The 17573-nt window shown below is 43.8% G+C and overlaps 1 protein-coding gene across 1 annotated transcript in view; it reads left to right on the plus strand.

Annotated features, from left to right (window-relative positions):
* LOC119953645 (E3 SUMO-protein ligase PIAS4-like) overlaps positions 1 to 17573 on the plus strand; it is a 115493-nt gene that overhangs the window by 67615 nt on the left and 30305 nt on the right. The window contains 2 exon segments of the mRNA XM_038778116.1: positions 5492 to 5533; positions 12304 to 12394. Of these exon segments, the coding sequence (XP_038634044.1) occupies positions 5492 to 5533; positions 12304 to 12394 (133 nt within the window).

A 17573-nucleotide genomic window follows, 5' to 3' on the forward strand; every position in this document is an offset into this window, starting at 1 on the left:
GTTGTTGGAGGTCCCTGGTTATAGATGTTTCTACAAGATTAGGGAGGATGGTAAAAGAGGTGGGGGGGTGGCATTGTTAATTAGAGATAGTATAACAGCTGCAGAAAGGCAGTTCAAGGGGGATCTGCCTACTGAGGTAATATGGGTTGAAGTCAGAAATAGGAAAGGAGCAGTCACCTTGTTGGGAGTTTTCTATAGGCCCCCCAATAGCAGCAGAGATGTGGAGGAACAGATTGGGAAACAGATTTTGGAAAGGTGCAGAAGTCACAGGGTAGTAGTCATGGGTGACTTCAACTTCCCAAACATTGAGTGGAAACTCTTTAGATCAAATAGTTTGGATGGGGTAGTGTTTGTGCAGTGTGTCCAGGAAGCTTTTCTAACACAGTATGTAGATTGTCTGACCAGAGGGGAGGCCATATTGGATTTAGTACTTGGTAATGAACCAGGGCAGGTGATAGATTTGTTAGTGGGGGAGCATTTTGGAGGTAGTGACCACAATTCTGTGACTTTCACTTTAGTTATGGAGAGGGATAGGTGCGTGCAACAGGGCAAGGTTTATAATTGGGGGAAGGGTAAATACAATGCTGTCAGACAAGAATTGAAGTGCAGAAGTTGGGAACATAGGCTGTCAGGGAAGGACACAAGTGAAATGTGGAACTTGTTCAAGGAACAGGTACTGTGTGTCTTTGATATGTATGTCCCTGTCAGGCAGGGAAGAGATGGTCGAGTGAGGGAACCATGGTTGACGAGAGAGGTTGAATGTCTTGTTAAGAGGAAGAAGGAGACTTATGTAAGGCTGAAGAAACAAGGTTCAGACAGGGTGTTGGAGGGATACAAGATAGCCAGGAGGGAACTGAAGAAAGGGATTAGGAGAGCTAAGAGAGGGCATGAAAAATCTTTGGCAGGTAGGATCAAGGAAAACCCCAAGGCCTTTTACACATATGTGAGAAATATGAGAATGACTAGAGCGAGGGTAGGTCCGATCAAGGACAGTAGCGGGAGATTGTGTATTGAGTCTGAAGAGATAGGAGAGGTCTTGAACAAGTATTTTTCTTCAGTATTTACAAACGAGAGGGGCCATATTGTTGGAGAGGACAGTGTGAAACAGACTGATAAGCTCGAGGAGATACTTGTCAGGAAGGAAGATGTGTTGCGCGTTTTGAAAAACTTGAGGATAGACAAGTCCCCCGGGCCTGACGGGATATATCCAAGGATTCTATGGGAAGCAAGAAATGAAATTGCAGAGCAGTTGGCAATGATCTTTTCGTCCTCGCTGTCAACAGTGGTGGTACCAGAGGATTGGAGAGTGGCGAATGTCGTGCCCTTGTTCAAAAAAGGGAATAGGGATAACCCTGAGAATTACAGGCCAGTTAGTCTTACTTCGGTGGTAGGCAAAGTAATGGAAAGGGTACTGAGGGATAGGATTTCTGAGCATCTGGAAAGGCACTGCTTGATTAGGGATAGTCAGCACGGATTTGTGAGGGGTAGGTCTTGCCTTACAAGTCTTATTGACTTCTTTGAGGAGGTGACCAAGCATGTGGATGAAGGTAAAGCAGTGGATGTAGTGTACATGGATTTTAGTAAGGCATTTGATAAGGTTCCCCATTGTAGGCTTGTGCAGAAAGTAAGGAGGCATGGGATAGTGGGAAATTTGGTCAGTTGGATAACAAACTGGCTAACCGATAGAAGACAGAGAGTGGTGGTGGATGGCAAATATTCAGCCTGGAGCCCAGTTATCAGTGGTGTACCGCAGGGATCAGTTCTGGGTCCTCTGCTGTTTGTGATTTTCATTAACAACTTGGATGAAGGAGTTGAAGGGTGGGTCAGTAAATTTGCAGATGACACGAAGATTGGTGGAGTTGTGGATAGTGAGGAGGGCTGTTGTCGGCTTCAAAGAGACATAGAATGCAGAGGTGGGCTGAGAAGTGGCAGATGGAGTTTAACCCTGACAAGTGTGAGGTTGTCCATTTTGGAAGGATAGATATGAATACGGAATACAGGGTTAACGGTAGGGTTCTTGGCAATGTGGAGTAGCAGAGAGATCTTGGGGTCTATGTTCATAGATCTTTGAAAGTTGCCACTCAAGTGGATAGAGCTGTGAAGAAGGCCTATGGTGTGCTAGTGTTCATTAGCAGAGGGATTGAATTTAAGAGCCGTGAGGTGATGATGCAGCTGTACAAAACCTTGGTCAGGCCACATTTGGAGTACTGTGTGCAGTTCTGGTCGCCTCATTTTAGGAAGGATGTGGAAGCTTTGGAAAAGGTGCAAAGGAGATTTACCAGGATGTTGCCTGGAATGGAGAGTAGGTCATACGAGGAAAGGTTGAGGGTGCTAGGCCTTTTCTCATTAGAACGGAGAAGGACGAGGGGCAACTTGATAGAGGTTTATAAGATGATTAGGGGAATAGATAGAGTAGACAGTCAGAGACTTTTTCCCCGGGTGGAACACACCATTACAAGGGGACATAAATTTAAGATAAATGGTGGAAGATATAGAGGGGATGTCAGAGGTAGGTTCTTTACCCAGAGAGTAGTGGGGGCATGGAATGCACTGCCTGTGGAAGTAGTTGAGTCGGAAACATTAGGGACCTTCAAGCGGCTATTGGATAGGTACATGGATTCGGGTAGAATAATGGAGTGTAGGTTCACTTCTTAAGGGCAGCACGGTAGCATTGTGGATAGCACAATTGCTTCACAGCTCCAGGGTCCCAAGTTCGATTTCGACTTGGGTCACTGTCTGCGTGGAGTCTGCACATCCTCCCCGTGACTGCGTGGGTTTCCTCCGGGTACTCCGGTTTCCTCCCACAGCCCAAAGATGTGAAGGTTGGGTGGATTGGCCATGAAAAATTGTCCAAAATTCTATAATTAACCTAGGACAAAAGTTCGGCGCAACATCGTGGGCCGAAGGGCCTGTTCTGTGCTGTATTTCTCTATCTCTATCTCTAACACAGAATACCAATCAACCCAACCAATAACTTGAACTCTAACAATGTGAAGAGAAGTAAATTACAATACACGTCTGTAAAAAGAAAGTTATAGCATTTATACATTTTCCAGCTCCCCAATCACAGTCCACAGTCTCTCTTCCAGCTCTGCTCCTCACACTTGTCCCAAGTCTTCTGCCCTCACGAACGCCTCAGCTGCCTCCACTGTCTCAAAATAATACGCACTATACGCCACCCTCAGCTTCGCCGGGTATACCATACCAAATCGCACCCCGTTTTTGTACAGTGTTGCCTGAACGCCGCTCGTCTTTTTGCCAACTCCACCATCAAGTCCTGGCAATTTCATAGATTTCATAGAATTTACAGTGCAGAAGGAGGCCATTCGGCCCATCGAGTCTGCACCGGCTCTTGGAAAAAGCACCCTAGCTCCACCCTATCCCCATAACCCAGTAACCCCACCTAACACTAAGGGCAATTTGGACCCTAAAGGCAATTTAGCATGGCCAATCCACCTAACCTGCACATCTTTGGACAATTCCTTGTATTCTAGTTCTCTAGTTACATAGGCCAGTATTGCATTAACTTTGTACCTGTCCATGACATGGACCCCTCGGCCTCTTTCCATTACTGCTAGTTTTCCAGCATTTCAAAAGTACCATGATTTATCCTATTTATGCCCAAAATGGATGACCATTACTTGTCTATATTGAAATCCATTTGCTGCAGTTTTGCCCATTCACCTAACATAAGATTACAAAGAGTTATTGATAGGCAGTTTTGTGGATGAAATCTATCTTTGTGTCATCAACAAACTTGGATATGTAACTCTCTGTCCTATCATCCAAGTCATTAATAAGTACATTGATGAGGTCCCCAAAGATAACTGTAGAAAGCCACTGGCCACATCCTGCCAATTCGAATTCCAACTTTTCCTGCTGCTCGGCCAATCCTTTAATCATGTCAATTATTTTCCTTAATTCCACAAGTTTCAACTTAATGATGGACTTTATCAAATATTTTCCGGAAGTCCATAAAAATAGCAACCCTTATCCACTACTTAAGTCATCTGTTCAAAATATTCAATGAGATTCATCAGGCTTGATGAATCCTTTACAAGCTGATGCTGGCTGTCTCCGGTCAGCTGAAAATGTAAGTTCTCCAATCATTCTATCCTTAATTATAGTAATTTCCAGACATCTGGTGGCTACCTGGTCTATTATTCCACGGTTTCTCTCTTGCACCTTAAATAAGAACATGAGAAAGAGCAGCAGGAATAGTCTATATGGCCCCTGAAACCTGCTCTGCTATTCAAAAGGAATATGGCTGATGTTTTTTATCAATTCCACTTTTTTCCTGCCTGCTTCCCATATCCCTTGATTCCCTGAGAGATCAAAAATATATCCCAGCCTTGAATATGTTCAATGATGGAGCATCCAGAACCCTCTTGAGGTCAGCAATTCACAATGTTCTGAGTGAAGAAATTTCTCCTCGTCTCTGTCCTAAATGATTGTTATTGTGAGGTTGTTCTGAGTGAAGAAATTTCTCCTCGTCTCTGTCCTAAATGATTGTTATTGTGAGGTTGTTTCCCAATCAAGGAAACAATGTCTTTTTTAAATATAAATTTAGAGTACCCAATTCATTTTTCCAATTGAGGGGAAATTTAGCATGGCCAATCAACCTAGCCTGCACATCTTTGGGTTGTGGGGTGAAATCCATGCAACCGTGGGGAGAATGTGCAAACTCCACACGGACAGTGGCCCAGAGCCGGGATCGAACCTGGGACCTTGGCACTGAGGCAGCAGGGCTAACCCACTGCGCCACCGCGCTGCCCTGGGAAACAACTTCTTGGTGTCTACTCTGTCAAGCCCCTTCAAAGTCTTGTATGTTTCAATGAAATCTACTCTTAACTTTCTAAATCGCAGAAGGTGTCACGCAGTTTACTCAACCTCTCATCACAGGATAACTCCTTCATCCCTGGAACTAATCCAGTTTCCAGGAAACAATCTAGTCAAATAAGCAGAGTGGTATGCAATTTTCCAATACTAAAGGATTAGTTCCTCAATCAAGAGAACTTGGGAACAGCGGTTAGGGCACCTGCAATGTACTGAGTTAGTGCAAAGAGTTTTTATAGCATGGAAAGAGGCCCTTTGGCCTTTGTATGCTATGGCATTTCAAGTATTCATCTAAATAATTCTAAAATGTTGCGAAGGTTCCCTCCTCTACCACCGTTTCAGGCAGTGAGTTCCAGATACTTGCAGTTATTTGCCAACCTTGTTCATGGTCATAATCCGGTCCTTGTATGTCTGCTTCTAAATACTCTGAAATAGGAAAGCCATGAATCGATGCCAGAGACAAAGTAACACATCCGCTGATTACTAGTGATTGAGAGGAAGGTGGGTCACAATCAATGACCTTACACAAGACCATACCATGTGCCTTTTATTTCGATGGGATGGACTGTGCATTTTCATATATGCATAATTTTCTTTTTTTTTCTTGCACATTATATTGCTATAAAACATTAAATCTAGATTTATTTTCTTCAAGATGTTCAAAGAATGGTGTACAATCAATTCAAGTGCAGTTAAGGTAAGCAATATGATAATTTTCAGAAACACATTGCTTGGAGTTATAATGAAATGTTAAATATTTAAAATGCAATCTTAGCCACAGCAAGTTGAATTCCTGTTGTGTAGAAAATAGCATTTTTTTGTGCTCTACAGATATCTGAACACTTTTAATTTACTAAATGTTATATTTAAGTATAAAGTATCCAATAGATCATGTGAATTTTGCAGCAACATTGAATTTTTGGTGAATGTTAAATAACTTCCTCTTCTCATTTAAGAAAAACAATATTACATTTCAAACTTTTAAAAAAGGGCAGCTGTGTAATTGATCAGGTCTCAGTAATTTGGAAGTTTTATTTCTTTTTTAAATTAATTTAGAGTACTCGATTCATTTTTTCCAATTTAGTGCGGCCGATCCACCTAGCCTGCACATCTTTCGGTAGTGGGGGCGAAACTCACGTAAACACGGGGAGAATGTGCAAACTCCACACGGACAGTGACCCAGAGCCGGAATCGAACCTGGGACCTGGGTGCCGAGAGGCAACAGTTCTAACCCACTGCGCCACCTTGCTGCCTGTGATTTGGAAGTTACTGAAATACTTTTAGGAATAAATATGACTTAAGGGAACAGAGGGGTTGGATTACGAGGAGCAATTGGGCATGTTCTCATGGGAAAAGAGAAGGTTGAGAGGCGATGTGGTTGTTTTTTGGATTCTAAAGGAATTGGGTAATGTATAATATGAGAAGTTATTTTGCCTTGTCCAGAGTAGTAGAACCAAAGCAGTTTGAAAGGGGGCAAATTCAAAGCTAATCTTTGGAAGCATCTTTGGAACAGGATCCCAAGGAAGATGGTGGTAGCAGTTAGGAATGATTCATTCAAATGCAAATGAGATATTTCATTCATAAAATAACATTTTGTGATTTAGTATATGAGAAATTTGAGACAAAATGGGTAGAGCAGGTGGCTTTGGACTTCTTGTTCCCAAAATGCTTCATCACTGGGATTTCCTCATCTCTCGAGTCTGTTGTAGATGAATTGAGAGAAAATGATTGTTGTGATTAGTCAACAGCCCCATTAGTGTGTGACAGGATGGCAGATGATGAACTAAGAGTGGCCAGTCTCAACTAGCAATTCCTATTGGTCCGATGCCGCTATGGATAAGAGATAAAGAAAATGAGGGGGAAATGCTTTGTTACTCTGATAGCTTCACCAATATTTCAAGTATTAGTTACACAATCATCTGAAGGGACTGCCTCCAGTTGATTGTAGATTCTTCTTTTGATGATGGCCAGAGTCTCACTCCAATCTGCCGCAGTCTTCTATCTTGACTGTAGTAAAGAACACTGGCGTTTCCAACCTTTTATACCCTATTTCACTGATTGCTATATTGACAGGCCAATCTGTCTAATTAAGTTTCTCTTACAAGCACAATACCCAATTATATCCTGCATCCCTTGTTTAGGTCATAGGGCTTGAACCCACCCAGAAAGCCATCCATCTTTCTTTCACGGTCTTCAATAATTTCCCATTGCTTGCAGTCAACGTTCCAGAAAAATATGTTTGTACTTTGCTTGCTGGAACACTGAATGATCTTATCTAAGTTGTGCAGTGTCCAAGGTTAGTTCTTCTTAAATCCAAATACTCATGTCTATCTGTTGCCTGTGGTATCGGTTTCTTCCTGATTGCATTTTTTAAAAAATGTCACAGTTCAGCAAGCTTATTGTAGAAAGACTGAACATAAGTGGTTCTGTTTTTAGTCCAGTTCAGTTTGTCCTGGGATGTGATGGGTAATATTGTCAGGCTTTTGTTTGGTATGAATTTGTCTAAAAAGGGTTTTTATTGTTGTCCTTCAGCCCTGCAACCTGAAAAGACACTCCAATCTGTAGATTATTCGGAAAGAGTTAATGTTCCCCAGTACTCGCATTTGTACGGGGTCCTAATTGTTGAATAGATAGCACTTACTATTTAATAGACTCCACCAATATAAAATGGGGGTACGATGGCACTGTTTGTTGTGGAGAAGTTGGCTAGATTCTCCGATTCTGAGGCTATGTCGGCGTGGGAACGGTGGCATTTTAAGCCAGAAAAAAATGGCATATAACGGTCACCGATTCTTCGTTTTGCTAGGCACTAGCATGCCGGCAGCGTAGAGCACCGGGCTCTAGCTGCCATTACGGCCAGGAGAATTACCGGGTCCGTGGCCATGCATGCGCACGGCGGCAGCCTGCAGCGGTTGCGCTGTGCTACATGGCAGAGACCGCTCGTGGACCCGGCCCGCGAAATAGTGTCCCCCCCCACCTTGGCTGGCTCGTGCACCGCAGATCACACCTCCGCAGTGCCCCCAGCCCCTCGTAATGTCCCCCTGCCAGCGGATTGGCTCTATCCCGACTATAGCGATGCTGGACTGAGTTCCCAGCCGCCACGCTGAGTTCCCGACGGATAAGACCACACGCGACCGATGGCGTTAGGAATTGGGCTGGGCGGGGGTGAGGCCAATGATACGTGGCGCAGCATACTGTCCGAGTATGCCACTTTGGAGGGAGCGGAGCAGTGCAAAAATGCTGCCGCCCCGATTTGGTCGGGAACGGTGATTCTTCGACCGATCGCAAAACGCGTTTTTGGCCTCGGCGACTGGAGAATCCAACCATGATTACTGAAGACATTAAACTTGGAGTCGGAGAAGTCTAAACTTGCTTCCTCGTTCTTATTATAGAGTAACTATCGAAGCTTAACATATATGCAATAGACATTTGAGGAAGGGAAGAAAAACTTCTTTCAGCATTGGTTTTATGTGCAATGAACATAATATTGCTGCTGGTGGATATTCTGATCTCTGTGTTTTCATTGCAATACTTGGTGGGAGGTGGCAGATAGTCACAGCAAAGCAGTGTAGCTAAGACTTCATTTTTGCTGCCTGAGGCTAGAATTGAGAATAGTTACAGTAGGCAGTTCTGAGTAAAAATGAACAGTGTTACAAGTCTTTTCAGGAAACCCACAAATGGGACTAATGACCTTGAAATAGTCAGCTGATAATGCTTGTTCCTTGTACAATTGAACAAGTTTTAGATATTGGTTCTGACTCCACTGTTGGTGATAAGTGGTACATTTGTTGGTATAACATTCAGAACCTGGTTTAATTTTTTTTAATGGAGGCTTTGCAGAGCCGTGGCCATTGGTTCAGAGCTGATGTTAGGAAGCACTTCTTCACACACACATAGTAGTATCTGGAACTGTGTCCCTCAAAGCAGTTGAGATTAGGTCAATTTAAATTTCAAAACTGAGATTGATGAGTTTTTTGTTATTTATGAATGGCTATTAAAAACAAGTAAGAAGTCTTACAACACTCCAATCACTAGCTTTCGGAGCACTGCTCCTTCCTCGGGTGGAATTTAAAGAAGCCCTGACAAGTTGCTACACCTGTGCATTTCACCTGAGGAAGTAGTGTGTTGTAAGACTTTACTGTGCTCACCCCAGTCCAACGCTGGCATCTCCACATCATATTAAAAACAAGGCAGATAAAGAGCTAAACAGCCATCATCAATTTAATGGCAGAACTGGCTGAATGGCCTTCTCTTGTCCTTTGTAGAAGTTTCAAAGCTGGTCACTAAACAAAGCAGTTCCAGGTACCAGTATTATTTTGAGATAGTGGATTAACTGGCTGGAATTTTCCAATTTCTTGTCCTGCAACTACCAGATTCAGTACCAATTTCTTACAAGGAAAATATTTGCAGGACAATGAGGAAAGAACAAGGAATGTGACTAGATCAAAGGTGTGCCTTGAAGGCTCCACAAGTGCGCCGCAAAATAAGATTCCAAATGATTGAAATAAACTAAATCTAATCTTCGTTTTCAGTTCATTGGTTAGTATCTCCAAGTCCTGATGAACCTCTATTCTCCTACACATGCGCGGCTGAGAATAGGCCACGCATGTGCGGTTCGGATTTAAAAAGTTGATTATACAAAGCGTGCACAAGCCGCACATGTGTGTTTGGATTTTTTACATTGGTGTTTTTTTTAAATCATCTGCGCACGCCTGGCCCTTTCCGCCAACATAAAACATTCGGAACCGCACATGTGCATCACTTTCCTGTCTGTCGCATGCGCAGGAGATGCCGTTTATTTTGTTTTTGCGGGGGGGGGGGGGGGGGACACACAACTGGAGATGTGGACCACTGAAGACAACTGCTCCGTGCGGCTGCATAAAAAGCATAAGCACAATAAGGGCACGAAAGCCTGGGAAAATCGAGAGAGACGGGGAGAGGTTGGGAATAAATAAAGAGAGAAGATGGGGGAAATAAAAAAAACAAAGCTCCCAGTAAGGGAAGAAGACAGGAGATAAGAAACAGGGACCAATAAAATTCAGAAAAGGACACAAATATTGTATTTGACATGTAATTGGTGATGAGGTTTTTGATGAGTTGGGTAAGCTGGGTCTGCGAGGACTGCGTTTACTGGAGCAGTGAGAGAGACGGGCTTCCAACACTTGAAGAAATGCAACTCGATTTTATTGAACTCTTAGCTATCATACATACTTTAACTGTGGGTTGACACTATGCTGAGTTGACTGGAGACCTGAGGCTAACCTGACCAGACTATCTTACTACCACATGGTGTATGTTCTAGTTGCTGCTCACAGGCTCTGACTGTCTCAGTGGCTGGATCCCAAGTGAGCGGGAAAACTAGTGCCCTCTGGCTTTATAGTGGTCGTGTCCTGTCTGGTGATTGGCTGCTGTGTTCTGTGTGTTCACTGGTCATCCTGTGTGTCAATCACTGCCTGTCTGTGCACCATCATATACCTGTCTTTATATTATGACAATTTTTATTGTAAGCTTCTTAAACTAATGAAAATGATATTAAATGGTGGCTTGACGTGTCTTTGGAGGTTTTGGAGATGAAAGGAATTTGCAAGGGCAGTTCAGTTGAAATGTTTTTATAGTATAAACGTGTGCCATGACAACCTAGATGAATAGCTCTTTCAAAATGCCAGCACAGAGATGCCATTTCAGGAAAATTACTGGCTTGATTGACACCTGATCAACTACTTTAAACATACATTCCCTCCACCATAGGCACTGTGGCTGCTGCAAGGCACACTGTAGCAACTTGTCAGGGTTTCTTTCACAGCACCTTACAAACCATCAGTATTTTTATTTAGGGGGACAAGAGCAGAAACTCCAATTTCCCCTCCAAATCACTCACCACCCTCAATTAGAACCAATCATATCACCATTACTTCACCTTCACTGAGACAAGATCCTGGAACTCCCTCCCTCACAGCATTGTGCTTGTACCTACACCACATTGACTGCAATAATTCAAGAAGACTGCCCATCACCACTTTCTCGAGAATAATTAATGCTGGCCTTGCCAGTGATGCTGACAACCCACGTATGAATTTCGTTTCCGAAGTATTAAAAACGTAACACTTTCTATTAGTCACCCATCCTAATACATTTTGCCTGCTCCTGTGAAGCATCTTAGAATATCTTCTTAAGTTAAAAAACTAAGTAAATGCTAGTTATTGTTTAAAAATATGAGGGCGGCACGGTAGCACAGCGGTTAGCATTGTTGCTTCACAGCACCAGGGACCCAAGTTCGATTCCTAGCTTCGTCACTGACTGTGCGGAGTCTACTGTGCCTGCGTGAGTTTCCTCCGGGTGCTCCGGTTTCCTTTCTCAAGTCCCAAAAGACGTGCTTGTTAGGTGAATTGGACATTCTGAATTCTCCTTCCGTGTACCCGGACAGATGCCGTAGTGTGGCGACTAGGGGAATTTCACAATAACTTCATTGTAGTGTTAATGTAAGCCTACTTGTGACAATAATAAGTTATTATTATAGCAGATTTCCTGTGATGTAGATCACTCAAACCTACCAATACATTGTTTTATAAACCGTGATGTCTGACCAAGAAAATGAGATGGGGAAAGTATTAAAGGGTGTGTGGCAGAGGGAGTGTAATGAGAAACCACAGTCCTTCTGGACCATGAGCAACTGAAGCCTGTGCTGTTTTAAGAATGTCCCAGACTCGTGATGGGAAAGCAGTACCTGTGCAAAGCAGATATTAATACATTTTTTCTGGGCTTCTAAATTGCAAGCACAGTTGCAATGATAGCCGTCTTGATCAACCAAACTCATCCAAAATAGTCTGACCACAGGGGTGACTAAGAATAATCTAGAGTTAAGGTGGTCTATTCACAACAAGTGGAATCAATATTGAATTGGATCCTGGTCGGTGTTCTCATTATAAGTGGAGGCAAGGATAATTATGTATATGTGGATGTGTTGAGTATTAGACTTCGGTTACAAAACACTATATCTGGAAATGATCAGACTTCCATTTTCTATATTAGTTTTCTTTCCTCTCTCCTTTTCTCTTCCTCTCCTGTACCTCAAATATGTAGGCAGACTGTGTTCATAGTTTATTGTAATACACCATAGGCAGATATTCTGTGTTTACTTGGTAACTGATGGCAGAGCTTCGGCCTCTCAAATGAAAGTTTGGAATCTGGTGGGTGCAATCAACAGTCTCCTATTAGGCAAATTCTTCTAATCTTAACCACGCTTTTGTTGGAATCTGCATGTTAAAGTTGTGGCATGGTCCGACTCTGGCAAATTTTAAAAACATGTGTTGGAACAGCATCTCTTGGCATCTGAAGAGCACAGACCAGTATTAAGAAGTGCTATAGTCTAGAGTTTGGTCTCTTAAAGAAGAGGTATTATGATGGAAGTAGTGGTAGGGAATTATTTTTTTTCAACATAGGATTAATGTATTTTTTTTTATTTTCAAGGATTTGCCACTCAAATACAACAATTATTCAAGAAGACCAGTATCCTCCCTACCTGTCAGTAAAAGTAAACTCAAGAGTGTGTCCTTTTACGGTAAGCTGATGCTATCTAATCACATACAAGGACAAGCAAGCAAATTTTAAAACTTGAAAGGTGGAATTTTTTACATGCAAAATTACATCACTTTTTCGTCACCAATATTGAACTGTTTAGCAGAAATAGTAGGATGGAAACAACCTGTTTCCCCAGTGGGGGGATAAACTACGATCCCTAATGGAAAACCATGGTCTAGTTATAACAAGTTTCTTGTGCTGATACCATGCCATCTAGCATTTTTATAATTCACATTTTTTCTCCACCCACCCATCCCTCCTCACCCTTATCTCTTCAACAACTTTGCGCACGCTCTCTCTTTCGCTGTCTCTTTCATTCTGGGATCAGGGTCAACAAGAACACCTTGATCAGACTATGCAGTTTGCTCATTGAGCAAGCTGCAAATTGTAAAGCACAGCAAGTGTTGTTACTGAATGTTACCTAGTGCTAGGGATTTTGTAATTTGTGACTTTGTGGGATCAGAATGAAAGGGGACTGATGGATTTGAGATTTCTTTTATTACTGGTACCAGGGTTTGATTTCAGTCCAATCAGTTGTGATCATCCAGCTGGAGATGATCATCCAGCTTGAAGGATCCTATTTGAAATTATTATGGGTAGCCTCTTTAAATTTCTACTCCCAACTTGGGAGCTTGCTCGGAAACTCTCCAAGCATGGCCTGTATGTGCCTTGGGCCAGTGCAACAAGCCTGCCGCAAACAGCACTTAGAGGAATCAACAGTGATTGGATAGAGTGAACACGCAATTTTGATATTAGTGGGCAAGGAGTGAGTGGAAGAACTGGATGTGGGGCTATGCTGTTGGGTGAAATGGAAATATTAGTTTGTGGTCCAGCACCCAGCTATTGTACTGTTGAGCTCTGCCTGAACAAGCAGCTGGGAGAATGGAGATAAATATTTGTTATTTTTTTTCTTTTAAATTTAGAGTATCCATTTTTTTTTCCAATTAAGGGGCAATTTAGCATGACCAATCCAACTAACCTGCACATCTTTTGGTTGTGGGGGTGAAACCCATGCAGACTTGGGGAGAATGTGCAAACTCGACATGGACAGTGACCCGGGGCCGGGATTGAACCCGGGTACTCAGTGCCATAGGCAGCAGTGCTGACTACTACGTCACCGTGCCGCCCCAAAGATGAATAAATATTAGGGTGGAAACTGCATGAATCTCCAAGAAAGACGGATGTGCATTTATGCTATGTCTTTTACAATCTCGGTACATTTCAAAATGCGTTACATAGAGTAACACAGTACGCAAGCTGTGATTGGTCCATCTGATCCATGCTGGTCATGTTCCACACGAGCCTTCTACTACATTATCACACTCTATTCCTTTCTCCTTTTGTATGTTTGTCTAACATCCCCTCAAGTGCAACTAATAGAGAGTGAATCAATCTCATCATTTTGTATAGATGTGAAAGCTCTGTTTGAATCTCTCAAGCCTGTTTTCAGAAAGACAGCGCTGCTTCTGGACAGGGCTGCTCCTGAATTCCCTTTGTACAGCTACTTGAGTTTTCAGTGTAAATTTCCTGACACTTTTGTGCTGGTCAAGATGACAAATGTTTGTTAGAATTTGCAATTATTTCATATCAGACCAACCAGTGTTAATAACAAACAATCCCATCTCAGTCCAGCACAGCTAATTGCAGTTATAGTTTCCTCCATTACACTCAACAATGTCCATTGACCTAATCTCTATTGTAGCAGTGAGACAGAGTCTCCATTTTTCACACCGCCTATCCCATGACCTCCGAGTGAGGTTGCTAATTTGTGACAAATTAAAACAAAATAACAGCATTAGATATAAAAATACAGCAGCTTTATCACATGCCTCCTTAACATGCAGGAAGTAACGTCCACTGTCTCATTGACAGTGGTCATGTCCTCAATGACAATGGTCATGTTTTTGAGTTTTTATAGAAGAGTTCAGGATCACAGTAATTTTGCAGGACCATGATGCATGTATTGAAAATATTTTAAAATTTTAAAAATTGGCCACTAAAATGGTTCTGTTCCTGATTATACGAAAATCAATGCAATCGGATTCTGCACAGCCTTCAGCGATCACTCGCTAATGTTAATTAACGTGTTAATTAACTGAAGGCATAATCATGTCAAACCCAGAACCAATGTCGACTAACGGTGGGTGCCATGCTTCAGTTCACTTCATATTACTTATCTATCAGTTTATCCTTCTGCTTCTTCTCCCTCAAGCACATATCTAACTTCCTCTTAAGTAAAAAAACAGGTAATACTTTCATGTGCAGTTCAGGTCTTCAAGTAACAGGGTCGGCAACTTGCCACTATAATTTTGAAATTTTTTGCTTCCAAAAAACTGAAAAATAGAAAGACACACCAGAGCTCAAAATCTAGGCTTTGCAACTATTAAACCAAGAAAATGTGTAGTTTTAAAACTCTCTATATTTTTTATATGCCAATGAAATATTTTGTTATCACCTGAAATATTTTGTTATCAGTAATGCAGGAAACACGGCCGCCAGTTTATGTACTGCACGGTCCCATAACATTATAATACTAACTCATGTAATTTATTTGTTATGTTGATTGAGTGATACTAGTGGCCATCCCATTGGGAGAAATCCCTGTTCTTTGAAATTGTAACATGTGATCTTTTATATCCACATGAAGGCAGTCACAACCTCACTTTAATATCTCAACCAAAATATGGCATTGTCTTGCTGATGTTCAGTTGGGAGAAGTTCTGGCTCACTCGAATGGCAAAGAAGTAGAAGAATAGCTGTGTGAAGATAGTCTGGTAGTGGACATCTGCTTTACAAGTTTAGTGAGCAGGGTTAAGGAGGATTTTCTGAGGTGGATAGTCGCTCCCTTTGTTGGCTGGCTGGGTACATGCGGTCAAGATGAGCATTTTGCCAGTGCCTGCTGGTGTTTTTACCAAAGTCATTTTTTATGGGGGGGGGGGAAAGGTTGATTTCGTCATTTAAAGTGTTGGGTAAAGTGGCAAGGATTAGGAGGACGGTGCTCCAAAAAAGGCGACAGGGGGTTTGTCCCTTCCAAACTTGCTAATTATTGAATGGCAAACACTGGGAAGTTGCGGGGTTCGAGTAGGGAGTCGGAGACGTTGTGTGTGAAGTTGGAAGCTGGTTTCTGTAAGGAGTCGGGGTTGCGGGTGCTGGTAGCGGGTTTATGCCTAGGAGATGGAGACAAAGTATGGAGTCCCTGCCGGGGGGGGGTTCAGGTATATGCAGGTGTGGCATTTTGTAAAAAAGGGCCTTGGTGATTTATGGGAAGATATTGGAGGACGACAGGGCGTCTCAGGGAGGGAGGGGGCACGTCAAAGCCAAGTAGATGGCTCGGGGAGTGGTGGGGGGTTGTGTCAAAGTCAAGTGGGAGGAGGTGGGGATGGAGCTGGAAAAGGGATTGTGGTGTGAGGTGTTGCAGAGGGTGAATACCTCAACCTCGTGCGAGGTTGGGGTTGATTCATTTAAAAATGGGGCGCACCTGACTAAGTCAAGGATGAACCGGTTTTCAAAGGGGTGGAGGTTGTGTGTGAGCAGCGCAGTAGGAGTCCCAGCCAATCATGTGCATATGTTCTGGCCCTGTCTGAAGTTGGGGAGGTTTTGGGGGTCGTTCTTCAGCACCATGTCAACGATCGTACATGCGGACTTCAAGCCCAATCCCCTAGAGGCCAAATTTGGAATGTCCGAGATCATAGAATTTACAATGCAGAAGGAGGTCATTTGGCCCATCAGGTCTGCACTAGCTCTTGGAAAGAGCACCCCACTTATTTTTTAAAAAATAATTTTTATTAAGATTTTCACAAAATATAAACAACAAAACAATATTAACCAAACAACCATAAAAACAGAAACCAACCCCCCCCCCCCCCCAGCAACTACAAAAACAAACAAAAGAAAACAACAAAAAGGAAAGAGATAACACCCGCCACATCCAACAATTCTCCCTCCCACCGAACCAAACCCCCCCCCCCCCCCCCCCCCCCGGGTTGCTGCTGCCGCCGGCCTATTTCCCCACCGTTCCGCCAAGAAGTCCAGGAAAGGCTGCCACCGCCTAAATAACCCTTGCACCGACCCTCTCAGGGCGAATTTCACCCTCTCCAACTTAATGAAGCCCGCCATGTCATTGATGCAGGCCTCCACGCTTGGGGGCCTCGCATCCTTCCACTGAAGCAAAATCCTACGCCGGGCTACTAGGGACTCAAAGGCCAGAACACCGGCCTCTTTCGCCTCCTGCACTCCCGGTTCCGCTGCTACCCCAAATATCGCGAGTCCCCAGCCTGGCTCAACCCTGGATCCTACCACCCTCGACACCGTGCTTGCTACTCCCTTCCAAAAGTCCCCCAACGTTGGGCATGCCCAGAACATATGGGCATGGTTCGCTGGGCTCCCCGAGCACCTAGTACACCTATCCTCACCCCCAAAGAACCTGCTCATCCTCGTCCCGGTCATATGAGCCCTATGCAGCACTTTGAACTGTATGAGGCTAAGCCTCGCACAAGAAGAGGAGGAGTTCACCTTTTCCAGGGCATCCGCCCAAGTCCCCTCCTCAATCACCTCACCCAGCTGCTCTTGCCATTTACCCTTCAGCTCCTCCACCGAGGCCTCATCCACCTCCTGTATAACATGGTACACGTCCAAAATCTTCCCCCCTCCAACCCACAACCCCGAGAGCACCCTGTCCCGGAACCCCGCCACTTGCTGCCTGGCAAATGCCCTAACCTGCATGTACCTAAACATGTTCCCCGGGTGGAGCCCAAACTTCCCCTCCAACTCACCCAAGCTCGCAAACCTCCCATCTACAAACAGGTCCCTCAACCTCCTTATACCTGCCTTGTGCCAGCTAAGAGACCCCCCATCGACGCTCCCCGGGACAAACCGGTGATTTCCCCCGTATCGGGGACTCCATCGAGCCCTCCACCTCCCCCCTATGCCGTCTCCATTGCCCCCAAATTTTCAGGGTAGCCACCACCACCGGACTCTTAGTATACCTCGTTGGAGGGAGTGGCAACGGCGCCGTTACCAGCGCCTCCAGGCCCGTATTCACACAGGACGCCATCTCCATCCTCTTCCATGCCCCGTCCATTACCCACAGAAAGAGCACCCCACTTAAGACATCACCTCCACCCTATCCCCCTACACCAGTAACCCTACCTAACCTAAGG

Source organism: Scyliorhinus canicula, chromosome 18, assembly GCF_902713615.1.
Source record: "Scyliorhinus canicula chromosome 18, sScyCan1.1, whole genome shotgun sequence".
Lineage (NCBI taxonomy): Eukaryota > Metazoa > Chordata > Chondrichthyes > Carcharhiniformes > Scyliorhinidae > Scyliorhinus > Scyliorhinus canicula.